This window comes from Cnephaeus nilssonii, assembly GCF_951640355.1.
Source record: "Cnephaeus nilssonii genome assembly, chromosome: 13".
NCBI classification, from domain to species: Eukaryota; Metazoa; Chordata; class Mammalia; order Chiroptera; family Vespertilionidae; genus Cnephaeus; species Cnephaeus nilssonii.
This window is the reverse complement of record NC_137084.1, coordinates 6111857-6133309: the sequence shown is the minus strand read 5'-3', so window position 1 is coordinate 6133309 and position 21453 is coordinate 6111857. Positions and strand designations below refer to the sequence as shown.

Sequence of the window (21453 nt, the reverse complement as noted above, 5' to 3'; positions counted from 1 at the left end):
TGGAGTGAAACCCATGGATGGATCTTTATTCTGAGACAGTCTGCTGGTCATCCTTAGGGGTCCGTGCTCTGAGAGATGGATGGGACCAGTCAGAGGGAACACCCTCTTTCCTACTTGCATGGAAAACCTCAGCAGGGTTTGAAGTTAGAGGTCACTCTCTCCATAGAGGGCACTGGAGAAGGCCATGTAGTCCAGGGCTCCAGCTGGAACCCCAGATCCCTTGTAGGGTGTCATTCGTCGGATGCAGTACTCGGCCTGCTCAGCTGGGAGCTCCCGCCGCAACTCCTCAGGAGTGATGTAGGTCTGGGGGAGAAGAGGTATTGAGGGCCCACAGGTCTTATTCCCTGCCCCAGCCCACCAGCCCGCCAGCCCCTCCGTGCCAGGGACCCACCTTGTCTCCCGCCAGGATCTTGAAGGAGGCCACAACTTGCTCAGCTGTATCAGTCTCGGCTGTTTCTCGGGTCATGAAGTCAATGAAGGCCTGGAAGGTCACCACCCCAGCTGCATTGGGGTCCACTATGGTCATAATGCGAGCAAACTCCACTTCCCCCTGTAGGGATAGAGGCCGGGCATCATGCCCATGGGTGCTAAAGCCAGGAGGGCTCTACATGCCCCCCCCCTGAGGACTGTCCAGCCTTGGCTGCACAACCCCAGTAACAGGGTGCTCCCTTTCTCCATAGACTGCAGCCTCTGTCAGCTCTGCCTTTAGGAAGTCCTTTCTACCAGCTGAATCTGCTTCCTGCCTGTGGCAGTGCCCCTTCTGCCCATTGGTCCTGGTCTTTTTCCTGGGACTCTTGCACTACAGGGAGTAAAATGTTGCAGGCTCAAGCTTTGGAGACACAGAACTAGGTCCAAATTTCCAGCTTTGTATCTTTGAACAAGTTAATCTACCTCTGTGAGCCTTTGATAGCCCCTGTCTGAAATGGTCTAATTCCCCTAGCCTCAATGGGTGTGGTGAGGAGAAAATGAGATCACAGATGTTAAGGTGGGAGGCACATAGCAGGTGATCCATATGTAGGACAGGGTACTGATGGGAGGAGGGTGAGGGGCACTCACCAGGTCATAGCCCATGGAGATGAGGCAAGCCCGGAAGTCATCAGGCTCCATCATCCCATTCCGCTTCTGTAGTGGGTAAGTGGGTGTCAGGCTTGGTCCTCAAACCCCACCAGCCCTCAAGTCCACCACCCCACTAGGCTGGGCCCTTGCTGACCCGGTCAAAGTGGTTGAAGGAGGCCCGGAACTCATTGAGCTGATCCTGGCTCAGGCCCTTGGCGTCTCGGGTCAGTACCTGGTTCTCCACCTCGTTGATGGTGCGGGCGATGGAGGTGAGCAGCTGCTCCCAGCCCACACGGATGTGCTGGGAGAGCAGGAGATGGGCTAAGTGGGCAGCCAGTGCCTGGCCACAAGTTCTAGCTCCACCCCAACCCACTGTGAGACCCTGGGTAAGTCCTCCCCTCTGGGCCTCTGTACCTATCTGGAGGTTCCACTGAGTGACCTCCAGTGGCCCTTTCTGCCTTAAAGTTTGATGATTTACTATGTATTAGTATTGATCAACCATCCATGGCCAATCTGGCCTGGCTTTAGACTGCTATATGATTCTGGACAGGTCACTTTTCACTCGTGGGTCTCACTATCCCCACAGGTACATTGGGGGATCTGGCCAAGCTGAATTGGGGACCCTCCTGGAACACGTGCTGTTTCCAGGTGTGGCCTCGCCAAGCTTCCCAGCCAGTGCCACCTCCCCACCTCCATGCCGTAGACGGTGTGCTTATTGTCGAACACCAGGCTCTCCTGCAGCAGCTGGTGGTCGCCCTCCAGCCGGTCAATGTTGTTCTTATAGTTGATGATGTTCTGCTCCTGCTGCCTCAGTCCAGCCATCTGCTCCTCCAGAGAGCCAGCCATTCCCACTGCCAGGCGCCCTACCTCCTGCAGGGGGACCCGGGCAGGATGAGAACTCCCAGCTCTTGGTGGCCCAGCTCCTGCCCCACTGTCCAAGCCTTACCTCCATCTTCCCCTGGACCCAGGGCCCAATCGCATTGGCCTGGGCTGCAAACTGTCGCCGGAGCCTCTCATTCGCCTGTTGCCGTGCCAGCTCCTCCTGCAGCATCTGGTCCCGGCGGGGCACCAGCTTTCGGACCTGAAAGGGGAGTGGCTGTGCCAGGGCAGCTCTGGAGGAGTCCTGCCCCTCAAACAACCCCTGCTGCTCTGAACCAAGGTGCCAGGGCTTGATGGGCAGGCTCTTGGGCAAATCACTCAACCTCTCTAGGCTTGTTTCCTCATCAGTAAATGGGGCATCAACTTTTATAACTAACTGTTTTGTAAAGGATGCCCACACACCAGATTTCATTAGACTTCACATCAGGCCTGACAGGAAAATGCTGCTGTTAGGGCCTCTTTACAGATAAGGCCGACAGGCAAGGTGACTTGTCCAGCACCACATAGCAGTGATGGCGAACCTATGACACGCGTGTCAGCACTGACACACGTAGCCATTTCTGATGACACGCGGCCGCATGCCGAGGATGAAACATTTGCTGCTCCTGAGGATGAAACATTTGCGACTAGAGTCTTGGAGTTAGTTTTTCCCTCAAAGTGACACACTACCCGAGTTATGCTCAGTTTTTTGGCGAAGTCTGACACACCAAGCTCAAAAGGTTGCCCATCACTGACATAGAGTCTGTGGCAGACCCCACACCCTTATTTTGGGACACCTGAGGTTTCAGGGTGGTCAGAGCTCTCAGGAGCAGGTGGGAAGCAGGGGGTGGCCACAGGCAGCACTGACCGTGTCCCACTTGGTGTTGATGTCCTGTGCGCTGAGGGTGATGTAGGGGTTGGTCAAGCTGGGCCGCAGCCCATAAGTTTGGCAGATCTTCTGGATCTCACCCTGGATGCCCAGGATGGCACCCCGCTCTCTGTCAGCCTCGGGCAACGTCGCCTTGAACTGCTCATGTGCTGTCAGCAGGCTCTGAGGGCAACAGGCAGGAAGGATCAGCCAGGACCCCCACTTCCTGTAAGTGACAGAAAGGGCAGCACCGTGCTCCAGGCCATCCCGTGGGTCTAGGGCAGGGCTGGCTCAAGGACCCAGTCCTGTCTCCCAGTCCAGCTCTCAGAAACAGGTTTTCCTCCCCGCCCCCCCCCCCCGCCCCCTTCCTCAAGAGCCTGAGGGAGTGGCCGACAGGATTTTAGGCCTGCTTCCCTGTCATCTCCTGCAGCCTCAGCCCTCCCACCCCAACCCCCACCCCCAGGACGACCACGCCCACCTGGGTCTCCTCCACGGAGTGCACCAGCCAGACGTCCTGCAGGTCCTCCACAGCACCATCCAGCCAGTTGTTAAAAGGTGCTGCCCGCCGTGCAAACTCCAGCTGCAACTGGTCGATGGTCTCCAGCAGCTTCTCCATCCTCTGAAGGCCACAGGAATGGCGGAGTCAGCAGTTGGCCCAACAGGCCCCCTCACCTGTCTCCAGTGTCCAGCCCCCAGCCTCACCTCAAGCGCATCCCGCCTCTTCTGGGTCAGCGTGCCCAGGTTGTCCCACTGGTCGCAGATGGCCTGGCAGCGGCTGTTCACTGAGGCAGCCTCCTGGTAGTCTAGCTCACTGGGGGCGAGAAGAGGGGGTGACTGGGGGGCCAGACTGCAGCCCAGATTTCCTCCTGATCCACACCCCGGGTTGTGGTGAAGGTGTAAGAAAGCCAGGGCAGGTCAGGGTGAAGCCGGGCTTTCCTGAAGGGGGCGTTCCCAGCGTGACCCTACCTAGGGGAATAGGGGTGCCCAAGGGATTCAGCTTGGCCCTCAAGGATTTTGAATGGAGGGGCGGGGTTATAAGAGAAGGGGCGGGTTTACTGGAGGAGGTGCCACGGCGGTAGCAAACCCGGTGCGAAGCTGAAGGGAGCGGGCGGCCTTGGGCGGGTGGGGAGGGGTTGTGAGTAGGGAAGAGTGTGGCGGCAGAGCGGGGTCGGAGATGAGGATGGGGATAAGGGAGGAGGGGAGGAGCAAGTGGTGATGGGGAAAGACTAAGGGACCAAGGCCGGCTTGCCGAACAAGGGAGAACGGTCTTGAAGGTAATGAGGATCGGGGCGGGGCTCGAAGCCGAGGGGCGGGGTCGGGCAGGGAGGGGCGTTGTCTCCGGGGGCGGGCCCGGCCCAGGGCCACGCCCACTCGAGCTCCTGGGCCACGCCTACTTGAGCTCCTGGGCCAGCGCAGCGATGTGCTCCACGCGGTCCTGGTGGGCCGCCAAGTCGCTTTCAAAGGCCTCGTGGCGCCGTATTAACGCCCGCACCTCCTGTAGCGACGCCGACTCATAGTCGCGCTGGTTCAGCACTTCCTCCTTTCCTGCTCAGAAAGAGGAGCAGGGGCCTGGAGCAGGGCTGTGTGACCGCGGACATTCTCATCTGAGAATTGCAGATGATCACACCTGCCTAGCCTACCCTAGCGGTTTGCTTCGAGGCGCTGGCCTCATAGAGTTAAATGAAACTCCTGCTTCTATATGCCTCCCTTCTCACTACTGCATTTGACTAGCCAAAAATAAAAAATAAAAATAAAAATAAAAATAAAAATAAAAAATAAAATAAAATAAAATAAAATAAAATAAATGAAACTCCTGTTCCAGGACACGGCCCCTAAATGACGTCTGCGTCCCCTGACCCTGCGTGGTGTGGGATGGCCCTGGGGACTGTTTTGGTATCTGATGGAGAACTACCTCCCAATGACTCTGAGCCCATGAGCTCCTGACGCGGTTTCCTCTGCTCACCAGTGTCCCCAGCGCCTGGCATTTGGTAGACACTCTGTGAATATTTGTTGGATGAGTGAATAATGAACCTAAAAGTGCTCGGAGAATGACAATTACCATAATTATGCAAACAAAAACATTTATAATGGCAGCAGCAACCATTTACTGAGTGCCTCTGCATTGTGCAGAAAAGGTAATTGAAATTTAGAGGTCTGGAGATCTCAGGGTTACATAAGTGACCTTATATTTAAGGACTTCTTATTATACCAAACCATCATTATTTATTATACCCATAATCCATTGTTAGTGTTTGTTCATTGTTTTTAGGCAGGAGTCATTCATTTGTAGGACTAAAATCCTGACAGAATGCAGAATGAGTGTGTTCATACAGAGTAATATATGCAACTCGTGCAATATTTTGGCATCAATATACTTTGAGCATAACATAAGGGACATTAGGGCTAGGGATTCTCCTTTGGATACATGCCACATACACAAATAAAATGCTAAATGACAAATATATTAGAGCAGACCTGCAGAAGGCCAGACCCAGAAGACAGTGAAGGGCCTGGCTTTACACATAAAGAAACTGGGGCCCAAAGAGGGGCAGTGCCCTGCTTGCATAGCAAGGGTGGGACTAGGAAACAAGTCTCCAACTTTCTGGCAGAGCCCCTACCCCTGGCCGGCACTCTTTGCCAGGAGCCCCACTCTCTCCAGTCTCCACCCAGGACAGAATCAAGCCCCATGACGTGCCTACCCCGGGTCCAGGCTTCGTGCAGGGAGGCCTTCTGCTGGAACTTCTCAGCCAGGTGCTGGAGTCGCTGCAGACGCCGGATCTCCGAGAGCAGCCAGTCCTCATAGCCTTTCTCCACTTGCTCCAGCCCCCGCCACGCGTTGGCGATGTCCTGTGGGGCAGGCAGAGGTGCCCTCCATCATGGCTCACCCGTTGTGCAGAAGGGGACACAGATCCCAGGGTCACCCAGAGAGTACGGGCGCGTCGGGATCACCCCATCCCTGGCCCGGCTCACCGAGACCAGCTTGCCCTCGGAGGGCATGAAGGCGGGCCGGTGGCTCAGCCGCAGCTTGGTCTGCAGCGTGTTGAAGTTGATCTCCAGCTGGCACTTCTCCTGCACTCGGGGTGGCTTGTGCAAGCGCCGGTAGTCCCGGAAGTCCTCCAGCTTGCGCTGCATGGCACTCATGCTGTGCTCGCCCACACGGTTCTCCAGCCACGGGATGGTGCGGCGGATCCATTCCAGCAGCTGTCAGGGCCAGGCAGGAGCAGAGCAGAGAGCTCTGGGCTGGCGCGTCACCTCACCCGCCCCTCTACACCCACACCTAGGCTGTGCCCAAAAGGCCTGGCTCAAGCCCAGTCGGGGTCTGAAGGGAAGAATGGGGGGTCCCCACTAGTCTGGGAAGGAGTAGGGTGGTTAGTTTCTGAGCCCAAGGACCAGTATAAATTGGCACAGAGCAAAAACCACGAGACGACCTAAATATGAGTGAATGGATAAATGAATGAGGAAATGAATGAATGATGAGTGAATGACCAGGAGCTTGGAAAGGCAGAAAGTGGGAGGAGCTGGGTGAAGATTTCATGAGGAGGCTGGGGGAGACAAAGGCTACTCTGAGGAGAGGGAGACTTGGCCAGCACAGACCTGAGTGAGCAGGTTGGGAGAGCACAGGTGGGGATGGGAAGACCCTCTCTGGCTCACCTCACTGGCGAGCTTCTCATACTCCTCCATGAGCTTCTCATTCTCCTGGTTTACAGCTAGCACCTTGCAGATCCTGTTGGCGGCTGTCTCTGCCTGTGGGGGTGGGGGTGGGGTAGAGTGGCTGCCATAGAACAAGCTGCCACAGACACCCCCAACCCAGCCCCCCTCTGTAAAGCCTGTGAACCCCGGGCCGTACAAATAGGAAAAAGGATGAGGGGAGCTTTCAGGGTGGAGAGGGAGCTTCCAGGCCAGACGCCTCTACGCCTGAGCCCCCCGAGGCCTGCGTGTGTGCAGCCGGGATGGTGGCACTCCCACCCCCGGGCCTGGCATCCCCAAATGTTGAGATGCTTCCAAGATTGGGCCCTGAGTCCACAACCCCTCACCTGCTCAGCGCCAGCGAAGGCATGGTAGAAGCAGGAAACGTAGGTCATGATGGCCTTCTCATCGGGCTTTGGGGTGTTCACGATATCTGGGGATGGCAGCGAGGTGTTTATTGGCCAAACCCAGGGGTGGGAAATAGGCTCAAGTCCCCACCCAGGCAGAGCTCTCCCTTAGAATGGGAGGGGACAGCGACATCTAGTCATGGCCGCCAGCTGCCAGCTACCCAAAACATCTTCCTCTTCTCTGAATCCCTGTCTGATCACCCCAGGGTCCAGCAGTCTCCCCCGCTGTGGGGTGAGGAAACCAGGTGGGAGTGGGTGAGTGAACAGACACTGCAGCCCTCATGAGGCAGCAGACCACACTGCCTGGTGTTTCTAGCCATCCCACACTCTGTCTGTCTTTTCCCCCAAGTTCTCATCCACCGATGCCCACACATTCAGGGTACCAGGCACAGCAGGTGCTCAGAAAGTGTTTGCTTTTTCAATTTAAAAAAATACATATTTTGTTATTGATTTCAGAGAGGAAGGGAGCGAGAGATAGAAACATCAATGATGAGAGAATCATTGATTGGCTGCCTCCTGCATACCCCCTACTAGGGATCGAGCCTGCAACCTGGGCATGTGTCCTTGACTGGAATCGAACTGGGACCCTTCAGCCCGCAGGCCTACGCTCTATCCACTGAGCCAAACCGGCCAGGGCTGCTGTTTCAATGAACTAAAGCCTTGCTTGGGCGCAGGGACCAGAGGCAGCACCGACCCAGAGGAGCTCTCAGTCTTGAGGGACCAATATGTCCCAAGAGACCAAGGGAACTGGGATATGAGGCAGAGGGGGAGCCATTCCAGAAGGGGAGGGGAGGCTGGTTCCACTAGGTGGAGAGGGGCAGGGAGATGGGCTAGAGGGCCCGAGAAGAGGGCCAGTGGCTCAAAAGGATTCTGACCAGGGAGCCAGGTGAAGGGCAGGGCCTTCTAGGAGGAGGGAGGAACAGACGTAGAGGTTAGACCATGAGATAGTCTTACTCTAACCTTCTGCATCCAACATCTTAGGGATGTCCAGGTATTTCTCTGCCACCTCGAAGGCAGTGTTCAGGTTCCCAATGGGGTCATCCTAGATGGAGATGGATATGAGGGGGCAGAGATTAAAGGTCAGCGGAAGGCAGAGGTTCTGGGGAGTTGGGGCTGGGGGTGTCAGAGGCCAACCTTGCGCAGTTTGGCATAGTCGATGAGGTCGGGGCGGTGTCGGTGGATGAGAGCACAGAGGGCCAGGCCATCCTTCCAGCTGGACAGAGAGAAGGGGGTGGGTCAGGCCCAAGTTCAAGCTGAGGCCCTGTCCTACCCTTGCCCCAGAAGCATTCCCACCAGGGCAGCCTCATCTGTCCAATGGAGTAAAGTCCTAACTCCTTGGCTTGGCATTTGAGGCACTTGATTACTAGACGTGGACTACCTCCCGCAAGCTCACCATGATTCTTTCACATGCCGCAGGCTTAGGCCCCACCAATTTCTAGATGTTTTTGGCCTCCTGCCCACAAGGTTCTCTCTGGCTGAATGCCCTCCCAGGAGTATCTCCAATGCTCCCTCTTCCAGGAAGTCTCCCTCACCCTCCTGGAGTCAATTCAACATTGACTGAGCCCTCCTATTTTCAGACACTGTTCCAGGAACTCGGCCGTGACCTCTCCTCCCCTGCGGCTTGTAACAGGGGCCAGCTCTGGGCCCCAGGGCCTGGCAGAGGCCCACGCGCTCGGGCTGACCAGCTGACAGACCTGGTGTGGAAGTTCTGCACATTGACATTGCGGTACGGCGCTGTCTTCCGCTGGCACCACAGCAGCAAGCCTTCCTTGGCCGAGGTTTCTGGATGAAGATGGGGGCGTGTTAGTTGGGGAGGGGTCTGGGCCAGGTCCTCTCACCTTACCTGCTCCTCCCCACCATCCCCTGCTCACCCTCCACAGAGATGTCCTGGATGGCAAAGCGCAGGATGATGGTCCAGATCATGCCCAGGGTCATCTTCAGGTTCCCATCCACGATCTCTACAGGGCGGGGATGGGGCAGATCCCACCTGGGGTTCAAGGCCTGTGCTACCAGCCTCAGCTACCTCCCCCTGCTCTGCTCTCTGGGCCTGGTCCCTCATCCCAGGGCTGGTGCCTAGTCGGTACTCAACTGTTTTACTTAAAATTGATTCCAGCACAGTCTAGGTATCAGGGTATGGGCTGGCGTTTTGGGCACATTTGCTCCTCAAGTCCCTCCCATGAGGCGTGGATGGTTATCCCTACTGTTGAGATGAGGAAAGTGACGCTCACAGAGGTGACTTGCTGATGTCAGGAACCCCCAAGCCCCACCTAGGCCCCCTCCTGTCACCTCACCTTCAGCCCCAATGGACACCAGCTTAACCCCCTTGCTGGCAATGAAGTCCAGGGCCTTGTTGACATTGGCAATTTTGTGGAAGCGCATCTTGCCTTTGTCTGGCCTGGGCAGCCTCTCTCCTGGGTGTAAAAGAAGAGGTAAAGGGTCAAAGGTCATGAGAGGAAGTTGGAGACCTTGTTCTCAAACTTTCCCCTCCATCGCCAATCCCCTGTAGTCTCTGCTGCCATATTCCCCCAGCTCTCGGGATTCCCCTAGGTCCTGGGGTCCCTGTGCACAGATTTGCACACCTCACCTGAAATGACCTCTAGGAGCAGCATGAGTTTGAGACCATTGCGGAAATCCTCCTCGATGTTCTCGATCTGGGTGCCTGCCTTGCGCAGGTGTGAGTTGCACCAGGCAGTGAAAGTCTGGGGGCGGAGAACAGCGCTCAGACCCTAGTGCTGAGGACAGTGCTCAGGCTCCTTGGTCAGGGTAGATCTCAGGGCCCAAGGCCCTGGATTCAAGTCTTGGCTCAGTCCCTGATTTGCTGTGTATCTGGGCCAGTCCCGTTCCCTCTCTGAGCTTTCATTCTCCTGGCAGAGGAGAAATGGGGTCTGGGTCCCATGCAGGTCTCAGTTTGGACTTTGAGCAGTCTCCAGCACTGGAGGGGGATTTAGAAAATCATAAAGCAGACACTCCAAAGTGTGGGGCCCTCGGAGGAACAAGGGCCAATGCAGGATGATAAAGCCGTTTTAAAATCCGAAAAATTCTGGGTCAAAGCACATCTGGCTCCGAGGGTTTTGCCCGAGGGTCTGTGCACCTGTGTATTTTTATATGAGTCCCATCGACCTCTGCGGGCTGTTGTGAATTGGCCTCCAGATAGACTATGCGTGTGCAAGAGCTTTGCAGGCTGTGGAGGGTCAGCTGGCACGCGGGCCCAGCCTGATCTAGTTTGTGGAGGTGACTCTCCTCCCCTGGCCCCCAGAGTTAGGGCATCTGAAAAGCTGGTCTAGGATGGGAAGGCTGGCATATGGTTGTGTATGTACTGGGGATGGGGTGACCTGGAGCCTGTTGTCTCAGGTCCCTCTTCCCCGACCTGGCAGGATTCTAGAATTTAGAGCATTGCCCTCCCACACAGCTGGTTCTCCCGGAAGGTGGCCCTGGAAGTTATTTGGAATTCTTTCCCTCAGCCAGTTTCCCTTCCTCACAAACAGCTTTTCAGATGCCCTAGAAGCTGGACCTGGGAGATGATGCTTTAAGTTCTTGAGGGGCTGTCATTGCTAAGGGAAGGGGGTGAGCTTCCTGTCACTGGAGGTGTTTTGAGTGCTGAGCACTACTAGATGGGGCCCCAAGCACAGGAAGGGCAGTTGACTCTCTGTAGTGCTTCCAACCCTGCAGTCTGGGATGCCCTGGAAATGGATGGGGCAGGGGGCAGGGGGCAGGGGGCAGGCAGGTCTGGGTGCGGCCTCCATGGAAAAGGAGGTGGCATTCTTTCATTCGACAAACATGATTTTTAAAAAAAATTGTTGTTGTTGTTAATCCTCCACCGAGGATATTTTTCCGTTGATTTTTAGGGAAAGTCGAAGAGAGGGGGAAAGACAGAGAGAAACACATCGGTTGGTTGCCTCCTGCATGAGCCCTGATCAGGGCCCCGGCTGGGGAGGAGCCTGGAACCAAGGTACATGCCCTTGACCGGAATCAAACCCGGGATCCTTTGGTCCGCAGGTCGATGCTCTATCCACTGAGCCAAACTGGCTAGGTCCAAACATGATTCTTAATGAGATGTGGTCCCTGCCCTAAAGGAATTCACAGTCAATCAAAGGGTCAGGTTGGTCTGAGAAGAGCCGGGAGAGACTGGTGTCAGGGATTCCAGAGGGGTTTTTTAATTCAGGTGGTGGGGGGGCCTCTTGGGGAAGGCTAATATTTGATGAGAGCTGTGATGGAGGAGCAGAAATCATTCAGGCAGCGAAGGGCAGGCAAGGGCATTCTGCGCAGGGGCAGCCACGTGGGCAAGTGCTTGGCAGGAAGAAACAGTTGCTAGGTTTGCGGGGCTACAGCTATCTGGGCACTGCCGGAGTGAAGCTGGGGGTGTTGGGCTATAAGTGGTGAGAGAGAGGAGGCCGGAGGGGCAGCAGTGGCCAGGTCATGCACGATCTTGGGTGCTAAGCCAGGGAGTTTGAACTTGACCCTGAGAGCAACAGGGAGTCAGGGAAGCTTTCAGGCAGAGGAGGGGGGGGGCCGGCAGAATGGCATTTTTAAAAAACTCATTCTGGTTGCAGAGTGGAGACAGAAGACTTGGCAGAGCAGAAGGGAAAAGTGAGGAGATGGTGACCGGGACTAGAGTGAGAGAAAAAGGTGTCCATTGAAGGGAAGGTGGCAGGACGAGGTGGATGAGATAGAAACATTTGTCCTTGCTGGAGTACAAGCTCCCTGAGCTTGTCCCCTGCCCAGTTCCTGGCACCCAAAACCGTGCCTGACACATAGTTGGACCTTCTCAAGAAATAATGCGTGGATATTTTTGAATGAGGTTGAATGAAGAGGAGGACTCAGGCATCAGGTGGGAGGAGGTGGGAGTGTTCCAAGATGCAGAAGAGTAGCAGGGATGAGGCAGGGCTAATGCTGAGCGCAGAGATGTTCGTTACATTGTAATCAACAATGCTGGATGCGAAAGAACGGACCAGCATGTCCAGCATCCCGAGAAGCTGATAAATTTACAGAGCATCTATACTCCTCAGCCACTGAATGAATGGATGAGGTGGGTGGCTGTAAGTTGGATTGAAAGGATAGTCCTGATATTTTGTTAAGTGACAAAGGCAAGTTACAGAGAGGCATGTATCTTAAGAAGGGCACATGGACCCGGATCAGGGAGAGGCCTGGGCGGGTGGGGGTGAGGATAAGAGTTGTTGCATAGCAGATGACAGCTGGAGTCAGGGGCAGGAGTGACATCACCGGGAGATTGCTGGACCAGAGGACCACAGCCCGGCTTGGAGACAGGTGCAAGAGGAGCCTGAGGGGAAGCTTGTCACCAGGGGAAACTTGTCAGCTGAGCCTCCTGGTCCCTGGGGTCACCTCCTGTCACCTAGCTCGGTAGAGGTGCTCTGATCCTAAATCCTGGGGTTCTCAGATCCTGCCGAGTTCACCAAGCACCCCTGTTCCCGCCCAGTCCTGGAGTCATACTGTTGGCAAATGTTGAGCAGGGTCCAATAACCTCACGGTGTCCTCCCTACGCCTGGCCTGGCACTCTCTAAGGTTTTTTTCACTCCAGCCTGGATCACTTCTCTTTTGGGAACCCAGGTGTCCTGCCCCCTCCACTTGGGAAAGTCTGGGAGTGAAAATAGCTCAGGGAGTGGGGGCCTGAGCACCCTACAAGGCTGGGCCAAAGCAGCAGCTGCCCATGTGCCCCTCTCTAGCTCCCACAAGCTGCTGCCTCAGCACCAAGTGTCCATCTGGCCGGAGAGTCAGGTTACTGCCTAAGGGGACCCAGGGCTCCCTCCTCCCCAGTCCTGTGGCCTTTTCAGCAGACAAGGGCCGCTGGGGCAGGGAGGGGTATCTTGGGAAAGAGTGGGAGTGCGGCAAGCAAGGGGCAAAGACCCTCAGGTTGGGGCTGGGGGGGGGGGGTCCTGTTTTCTGACAGCATATGATTTGGGTCCTATTTCTGCCTCTTTCTAGTCCTCAGTTTCCTCATTTGACAATTGGAATAGAGTGACTACGGACACCATGCTGGAGAGAATACAGAGGAGAGGGTGGGAAGGGATCTGGGGTGGTTGTCCCCACCCCAACATTCCCAAGTCTCTTTCTTTACTAGCTGCCTGGCTGCCAGGGTGGGGCCTGGGAATATCTAGCTAGAGAGGTGGGGTAGGTGTGGGGAGAAAGAGATTCTTCTTCCAGAAACCCCCAAACTTGGATCTCCTGAGCCAAGGCCAACCCGTTCCCGCCAGGAGAAGTAGGGCAGTGGATCCAGGGAAATGAATCCCGGGGGGCACACCAGAAACTTTCCTTGTCATCCTCAACCCCTCCTGAGGGCTCCCAGCCCTCTCTTCCAGCCGTGGGGGACAGCAGAGGACTGATGGGCAGAACCTGAGCGAGGGAGTGGCACTCTGCAGGCTCTACAACCCAACACTGACCGGCTTCTCGGCCTCAGTTTTGCCATCAGGAAATGGGCTAGTACTCACTTTCCGCTGCTGCTTCTCCCAGGCCGGGTCCAGCAGCAGGTCGCGATCCCAGTCCTCCTCCTGTTCCATGTACTCTCCGCCGCCGCCCGCGAAGGGCCCCTCCCCGGCCCCCAGACCCTCGGGCTGCATAACCATCATCATCTCGCCGGAGCTCCTGGCTTCGCTCCGCTCGGCGCTCTCCAGGACACTGGGGCCGCGTTAAGTAGCGCCGGGCCCAGCCCCGGATCGGATTCGCGCTAAATATGGGGGTGGGGGGGAGGGGCCGAATGGGGCGAGGGCGCTCGGGTCGGGACCGGGCCAGAGGTTGCACTGGGCTGGGGACTGCAGAATTTGGGGGCATTGGCTTGGATCCCGTGACGGAGATCCGGGGTTCAAGTTCCAGCTCTACCGCTAGGGCGCTGTGTGAGCTTGGGAAAGCCATGGGCCCTCAGTTTCCTCGTGTACAACGGAGATGACAATAACAATAGTGGCTGCAGACCGCTCTGGAAGCTGCGCTTTGGGCTTCCTCCTGACCCTCTTCCTGCGCGGCGCTGGTGGGACACCGGGAGCCCTATCCCCATTTCACAGTCAGGAACACCAAGGCGCAGAGATGTTTTGAATGTTTTCTGGGGTGGCTAAGGGAGATACTCGAGCATGGGGAGGGGCTCCAGGCCAGCTGGATGGGGCCGATGCAGGGCTATTAATATCGGGGAGGCTGGGGGGTCATGGGGAATGTGCTGAGCCGGGAAACTCCGACGCCACCAAGGGTGCAACTCAATCCTGCAGGCACACTGGAGAGCCAGACCAGCGAGCCGGGCTTCAGCGGGCGGGGCGGGGCCTCCGTGGGTGGGCGGTGCTACAATGTCCTGCCCCGCCCCAGTTCTAGCGCCAACAGGATTCCAAGCATCTTCTTGGCTCATTGGCCGTCCAATCACATCTTCGCATCCGCTGGCTACTCCACGTGACTCTAAACTCACAGCAACGCCCCTCAGAGCTTCCATTGGTCGGGGTAGACTTCCGTCTGACACTATCCCCGCCCCAATGCGGAAGCGGCGGGGTCCTCGGGATCCAACAGCGGGTGGGTCCAGGCCATGGGGCAGCCCTGGGCGGTGGGGAGCGCGGACGGGCCGCCCACGCGGCTGCCCCTCGTGCTCACCGCGCTGTGGGCGACGGCGGTGGGCCTGGAGCTGGCCTACGTGCTTGTGCTGGGTCCTGGGCCGCCCCCGCTGGGACCCCTGGCCCGGGCCTTCCAGCTGGCGCTGGCCGCCTTCCAGCTGCTTAACCTGCTGGGCAACGTGGGGCTCTTCCTGTGTTCGGACCCCAGCATCCGGGGCGTGATGCTGGCCGGCCACGGTCTAGGCCAGGGCTGGGCGTGAGTGGGGCACGGGATTCGGCGGTGTAGCGGGAGCCTTGGGCAAGGGGAGGGGCCTTGGGACCTGAAGATGTTAGAACCAGATTCGATGGGATCCGCTTGTTAGAACCAGAGAACTCATTTAGAACCCGGATGGGAGAGCTAGGAGTATTACTTACTCACTTACAAATTTTACTGAGCACCCACTATGTGCAAGATAAACTATAGGCATAATAAATAAATTATATAGAATGTTAGGAGATGGTGGTCTGGAAACAAAATGTAGAGCAGGGTAGAAGGGGTGCAAGTTGCAGTTTTAAATAGGGTGGACAAGGTAGGCCTCATTGAAAAGGTGGCATTTAAGCAAAGACTTGAAGAAGGTGGGGGAATTAGCCATATGGGAATCTGGGGGAAGAGTGTTCCAGGCAGAGGGAACAGACAACACAAAGGCTCTGAGGCAGTTATGTGCTTAGCATGTTCCAGGAACAGCAAGAAGACCAGTGTGGCCAATGTAGAGTGAGAGAAGGGGAGGAGAGAGATTAGACATGTGAAGACCTAGTAGGACATTGAAGGCTTTGCTTTTTACTAGAAGTGAGATGAAGAGCCATTGGGGGGTTGTTGTTTAAGATTTATTTTTAATTCTCACCTGAGGATATGTGTGTGTTTTTAATTGATTTTAGAGAGACAGGCTGAGAGGATGAGAGAGAGAGAGAAACATTGATGTGAGACAGAAACATCAATTGGTTGTCTACCATATATGCCCGACTGGGGATCGAAACCACAACCTGGGTATGTGCCCTGCCTGGGAATGGAACCCAAGACCCTTCTGTGCATGGGACGATGCTCCAACCAACTGAGCCACACTGGCCAGGGCGCTATTGGAAGGTTTTGAGCAGAGGAGGGACATGACTTAGATTTTATTGTTGTTAATCTTCATCCAAGGATATTTTTTTCCCCATTGATTTTTTAGAGGGAGTGGAAGGGAAAGGAAGAGACAGAGAAACATCAATGTGAGAGAGACACATCAATTGGTTGCCTCCCGCACATTCCCTGATGGGGATTGGGGATTGAGCCTGCAACAAAGGTACTTCCCCTTGACCGTAATCGAACCCCAAGATCCTTCAGTCTGCAGGCTGATGCTCTAACCACTTGAGCAAAACCGGCTAGGGCATGACTTAGATTTTTAAGGATCAGTCTAGCTGCTGGGGTGAGACTACACTAGGAGGGGACAAATGTGGAGTCAGGAGGACTAGTCAAGAGGTTGTTGCCATAAACCAGGTGAGAGTTCATGGTGACTTGGGCCAAGTGGTGACTGTGGAGGAAGGCAGAAGTTTGCTCCTGGATGTTAGAGCCAGAGAAAGGCCTTAGGACTAAGGATGTCAGAGCTGGAAGTGACCTCAGACCGGCAGTGCTAGAACGGGGAGGGCTGGGAAGTGGTGTTCAGCCTGCATTTACCTATGAATAACCTGAGGCTTAGCAAGGGCAACCTCTGCTTTCCCAGGATGGGCTCACTGGCATGAGACGGGGCACTCAGAGCTGCTGGGGGAACTGACCCTGTGGTTCCTTCCTTGCAGTTACTGTTACCAATGCCAGAGCCAGGTGCCACCACGCAGTGGACACTGCTCTGCCTGCCGCATCTGCATCCTGCGTCGGGATCACCATTGCCGCCTGCTGGGCCGCTGCGTGGGCTTTCACAACTACCGGCCCTTCCTGTGCCTGCTGCTTCATGGCGCCGGCGTCCTGCTCCACGTCTCTGTGCTGCTGGGCCCTGCCCTGGCAGCTCTGCTGCGAGCCCACACGCCCCTCCACACTGCTGCCCTCCTCCTGCTGCCCTGGCTCATGCTGCTCACAGGTGGGAGCCAGGGAGGCCTCCACAGAGAGGCAGAGGCCCTGGTAGTGGGCCATTCTGGTGGGAGATGGGACTTTGGGCAGGTTCTCCTAGCAGTACCCTGGGGACCCAGTCCCAGTATCATTTATTGGGGTTGGTGGTGAGGACGGCCTGGTATTTTACTGGGAATCCTATCTAATAATAGAGTAACATGTAAATTACCATCACTCTGCTACGCCCACGATTGGGTGGCGGGAGGCTGGGGGGCGGGACTCAGGGTGGCCTATCCGGCCATTGAGAGGCACGGATCCGCTGCCACTGACGAGGGCTACCCTGCTGTTGAGAGGCGCAGGGGGCGGGAGTCCCGCCCCCTGCGCCTCTCAACAGCAGGGTAGCCCCCCTCAGTGGCTGCGGACCATCAAAAGTGGGGGAGCTGGGTGCCTGTCTGCTCCGGCACCAGGCCTCTCAGAAGCCCCCGCGCAGCCGGAGGCTTCTAAAAGGCCTGGTGCACCAGCGGACAGGCACCCAGCTCCACCGCGAAAAGCGAAAGCATGTAGGGGACCCTACACGTGCATGATTTAATCATGCACTGGGCCTCTAGTGGTAAAATACAGTGCCTGAACACAGGTACAGAGATCTGCCTGGGAGAATCAGGGAAGGATTCTAGGAGGTGTTGGCAGAGGAGGAAAGACTAGTGGAAGGTCACTGGGGGAGTATTCTAAAGGGGACCATTCTAATGAGGCCTTGGATGTTGGGCAGGGAGCAGCAAAGGCAATTGGATGGGAATTGTGAGAATTAAGGCTAGGACAGTTGGTTAGGACTGGATGGTGGAGGCCTTGAATGCTGGTGTGAAGAGATGGTCCTCACTTGACTGGGCAGTGGGGAGCCAGTGAAAGTTACAGGCAGGGGAAGACGTGGGTCAGAGGGTTGATTGAGAGGCCAAGTTCTGGATGACATTTATTCCTCTTTCTTCTGTCACCACCCAAAATAAAAGCCCCACTGGTCTTTTATACTCTTTGTCCCCGCCCCCCCCAAATGCTCTGGGCCTTCTCTCCCCTGCCTCCTGACCTCTACACCCACAGTCCCCTCTGTACCCTTGTCCTGTAGTTCTTAGTTCAGCAGATACTTGTTACCTATTGTGGGCCAGGATGAAGCCTGGGAGGCCTCCACAGAGAGACGCTCTGCTTTTCCAGCGTAGCACACAGTACAGCTGTAATTAACTGAGCAGGGCTCTCATGAATGTCTGAGCTCCCTGAGGTCAGAGGTTCCGTCTACCGTCCATCCTGGTATTTGGGGTGCCTGGCACCATGGGAAGTGCTCAGACATTTGGGATGCATGAATGAAAGTCATACATAAGGTAGAGGACTATGTCTGCCCGGGTCACTGGTGTGTTCCCATCACCCAGCAGGGGCCGGCTAGGGAACAGAGACTCACTGTTTGCTGGGGGAGGAATGAACTTTGCTTCATGCGGAGGGGAGAGGGTGGCTGGAGGGCAGCAGCTGGGCTTTGGGGGCCTGGGCCTGCTGCTGCCCCCTGATCCTGTCTGCTCTCTCTTGCAGGCAGAGTGTCTCTGGCGCAGTTCGCGCTGGCCTTCGTGACCGACACGTGTGTGGCGGGTGCCCTGTTCTGCGGGGCTGGGCTGCTCTTCCATGGGATGCTGCTGCTTCGGGGCCAGACCACCTGGGAATGGGCTCGGGGCCAGCACTCTTACGACCTGGGCCCCTGCCACAACCTGCAGGCAGCCCTGGGGCCCCACTGGATCCTTGTCTGGCTCTGGCCCTTTCTGGCCTCCCCGTTGCCTGGGGACGGGATCACCTTCCAGACCACAGCTGATGTGGGACTCGTGGCTTCCTGACTCCAGGAGGAGCCAGAGCTGTACAGGGAGGGAGGAGGGGTGAAGGGGCTCATAATTCACTTCAGGCCCACCCCCGGCCTCAGGAGGAGAGGCAGGTTGGTACTTAATGTCTGCTTTCAGCAACTCCAGCCCCATCCTTGGCCTTGCCCCGCCCAGCTTGGACTCAGTATCCAGGGCTTGGGCCCTGTGAGTCTGCCTCTTTCAGTGGCTCCCGAGTGCAGTGGAGGGTCTGGCAAGGGGCTGCTGGGCCAACCTAGCTGCCCCTTTGCCGGATTAATAAAGCGCCCACTTGACTCTTGGGTTCCCTCCAGCTTTGTGGGTCTCTGGTCCCTCCCTGTTGCCCGGCTGCTGTTTCAGGTTCCTCTGATGGTCACGTCTGGGAACCACTGAACACCTGAGGAGCCAGGCTCTGCCTCTGTGGCCTTGGTGGGATGGGGTGGGAGCACCAGCGGCCAAGGTGGCGTGTATTGATCCAGGGCATGATCAGCATCTAAAATTCTGGTTTTTTTTCCCTCACCCAAGAATATTTTCCTATTGATTTTTAGAGAGAGTGGGAGACAGAGAGAGAAACATTGATGTGAGAGAGACACATCGATTGGTTGCCTCCTGCATGCACCCCAACCAGGGCCCAGGCCAGGGAGGAGCCTGCAACTGAGGTATGTGCCCTTGGCCAGGATCAAACCCAGGACCCTTCAGTCCGCAGGCTGATGCTCTATCCACTGAGCCAAACCGGCTAGGGCCCACCTAAAATTCTTTCCCAGGTTCATTGCTTTAGAGTTAGAAGCATTCCCACATCAACAATTTCATTGAACCTCTCTCTAGCTAACCTGATACACTGAACAGCAATTATGTAGGTAGAAAACAAGGCTCTGAGAGTTGATGTGATAAGTTCATGGGGTAGTAAATGGAGGAGTCAGGATTTGAACCCAGGTCTTTGTGCTTTCTCCTTCAAGCATCTGTGACAGGTGGTACTGACAGGGCTACGCTCTTCTCGGGACTGTTTGGGAGCAACTTACTAAATCTTTTTGTTTGAATCTAGTAACTAGTTAAATGTGGCAGGTTTTAAGCACATAAATGTACCTGTTTCCTCTTAAAATCTGAAATGATTGTAAAGAAATAAAAAATAGCCCTAACTGGTTTGGCTCACTGGATGGAGCGTCGGCCTCCTGTGGACTGAGGGGTCCCGGGTTCGATTCCAGTCAAGGGCATGTACCGTGGTTGCGGGCACATCCCCAGTAGGGGGTGTGCAGGATGCGGCTGATCAATGTTTCTCTCTCATTGATATTTCTGACTCTCTCTCTCTCTCTCTTCCACTCTGTAAAAAATCAATAAAATATATTTTTAAAAAATAAAGAAATAAAAAATATATGTTTACAAGGAGAAAGAAAATAGGAAGGAGACAGCAGTAGACCAGAGAGCCTGGAGTTTTAAAAGATGGAAAGTGAATGGAGGTTCACTTACTCTCTTAGCAGAGAAGTAGAGATTGAGATTGTGTTCCCAGAGGGAGGGGCCAAGAGGCAGCCAGATTGCCTCCCAGAACCCTGCAGATGCTCGGAATTCCATGAGCAACATGGAAGGCAAGGTCTGGGGCTGACCCAGGAGGGGCTGACCCAGTCTTTGTGAGGAGCAGCTAGGATGGCTCTCCCCTCAGTGCCCACCCCACCCCACCCCCCCGACAACCAAGCAGCCACCCTTCTGGGGTGGGCGAGGGGCTGTTTGAAGCAGCTTTATGTCTCAGGGGCACTGGAGCGAATAGGGATGAGAGGCAGGACCAAAAATGCGATTAAGTGCAAGTCTACACATGCTGCTTGGGAGGGTGTTCTCCTGTGACATGGGCATTGGCAAACCACCTGTCCCCTCCTTTGTTTACCCCTCCTCCAGAATATCTTTTTTGTGTGTGTTTTTTTTGTTTTTGTGGGGTTTTTAGTTAAAAAGGAGATAAAAGAAAATATTTATAAAGAGAAACAACATGCTCCCAGCCAACTCAGGAATGGATGCCATTTCCTTTGCCGTCCCTCCGGTTCCCTCCCTGGTAGAGGACACCCTAGTCTTAATCGCTCTCGGGCTTTGCTTTGTAATTTTATTACATTTGTATTGGTTTTGCATGTTTTGAATTTTATGTAAGTGGAACCATACCATGTTTATTCTATGACTTGCTTTTTCACTCAGTGTTTCTGAGATTTGTCTAAATGTGCGCAGCTGTAGGGCACTCCTTCTCCTTGCTGTATGGTGACCCTTTGCATATACCACAATCTATTTTTCTATTTTGCCCCTCTGTGTATGATCCCCTATGATCTATTCTTGGTCCTCGTGCTCCCATGTAGATTTTAGAATCAGCTTGTGAAGTTCCAACAGTAAAAACCTCTTTGAGATTGTGAATGGAACCCACGGAATCTATAGATCAGTTTTGGGGAAATCAACATCTACGTGAAATTGAATTTTCCAGTTAATTCCATTTGGTCTGATAGCAGACATTGTATGATTTCTATTCTTTTAAGTTTGTGAATGTGTTTTCTATGGCTCAGAATGTGGTCTCTTTGGTAAATGTCCATGTGAACTTAAGGAAAATGTGTGTTCTGCTCTGTGGAAGCAGTCTAGAGGTGTCAATTATATCCAGTTGATTGATGGTGGTGTTGAGCTCCTTGAAAAGACACCACAATCAAAGATTGAACAGAGAACAAAGAGTTGAGAAAATAATAGCACTTTAAAAATAATTTCAGAGAAGAGCTGGAAGATACAAATCTCTCAAAAACAGAACAAAAGGACAATAAGAGAAGAGAGAAGAAAATCAGAGGGTCAATCCTGTTCTCTCTGGATTTAACAGCTGCTGGGCCTAATCAGAATTTGAGAGAGAACAGAGAAAATGGGAGGAAATTTTCCAGAACTGAAGGATGCATATCTCTACCCACAGCACAACAAATGACACAGAGTAAGGTGTGTCCTGACATTTCAGAGCCTCAGAGAGGAGGTTAGGGACTTCTCAACAGCATTACAAAAATAAAAATTAATGGGAGCACTGCCTAAAAATGATTTTTATGCATGAAAATGATTCTCAACTTCAAGTTTTATGACCTGAACTATCACATATATGTATGAATTGAATAAATAAAATTTCAGCCTG

At 54.8% G+C, this 21453-nt stretch overlaps 2 protein-coding genes across 8 annotated transcripts; one reads left to right on the top strand and one right to left on the bottom strand.

The window, feature by feature from the left end:
* Positions 1–86: 86 nt before the first annotated feature.
* Positions 87–13460, bottom strand: ACTN3 (actinin alpha 3; the record flags this gene model as incomplete). Of its 7 annotated transcripts, none has more annotated exons than XM_079788793.1 (21): positions 87–303; positions 392–550; positions 1057–1122; positions 1211–1357; positions 1747–1926; positions 2003–2137; positions 2783–2965; positions 3261–3401; positions 3485–3593; positions 4177–4327; positions 5482–5629; positions 5753–5983; positions 6434–6526; positions 6817–6902; positions 7837–7918; positions 8011–8089; positions 8571–8658; positions 8748–8834; positions 9168–9287; positions 9461–9575; positions 13320–13460. In XM_079788793.1, 21 exons carry the CDS (start codon positions 13458–13460, stop codon positions 145–147), a joined length of 2700 nt encoding a protein of 899 aa, XP_079644919.1. In that variant the 3' UTR covers positions 87–144. The 7 variants fall into 7 exon arrangements, with proteins under 7 accessions (XP_079644919.1, XP_079644921.1, XP_079644920.1 ...); XM_079788795.1 differs by having other exon boundaries at positions 4177–4330; positions 13320–13402; XM_079788794.1 differs by having other exon boundaries at positions 1057–1147; positions 1191–1357; positions 13320–13402.
* An 889-nt stretch (positions 13461–14349) lies between these two features.
* Positions 14350–21453, top strand: ZDHHC24 (zDHHC palmitoyltransferase 24). Its single transcript, XM_079789053.1, has 3 exons — positions 14350–14670; positions 16224–16501; positions 18037–21453. The coding sequence occupies exons 1-3, from the start codon at positions 14390–14392 to the stop codon at positions 18330–18332; spliced, it is 855 nt and encodes a 284-aa protein (XP_079645179.1). The 5' UTR covers positions 14350–14389; the 3' UTR covers positions 18333–21453.

Bases quoted from the DNA above. Each gene is read 5' to 3' on its own strand.
- ZDHHC24 (XM_079789053.1), top strand. From the start codon at position 14,390: ATGGGGCAGCCCTGGGCGGTGGGGAGCGCGGACGGGCCGCCCACGCGG. The intron at 14,671-16,223 runs GTGAGTGGGGCA...CCTTCCTTGCAG, and splicing joins GGTCTAGGCCAGGGCTGGGC to TTACTGTTACCAATGCCAGA. The intron at 16,502-18,036 runs GTGGGAGCCAGG...TCTCTCTTGCAG, and splicing joins CTGGCTCATGCTGCTCACAG to GCAGAGTGTCTCTGGCGCAG.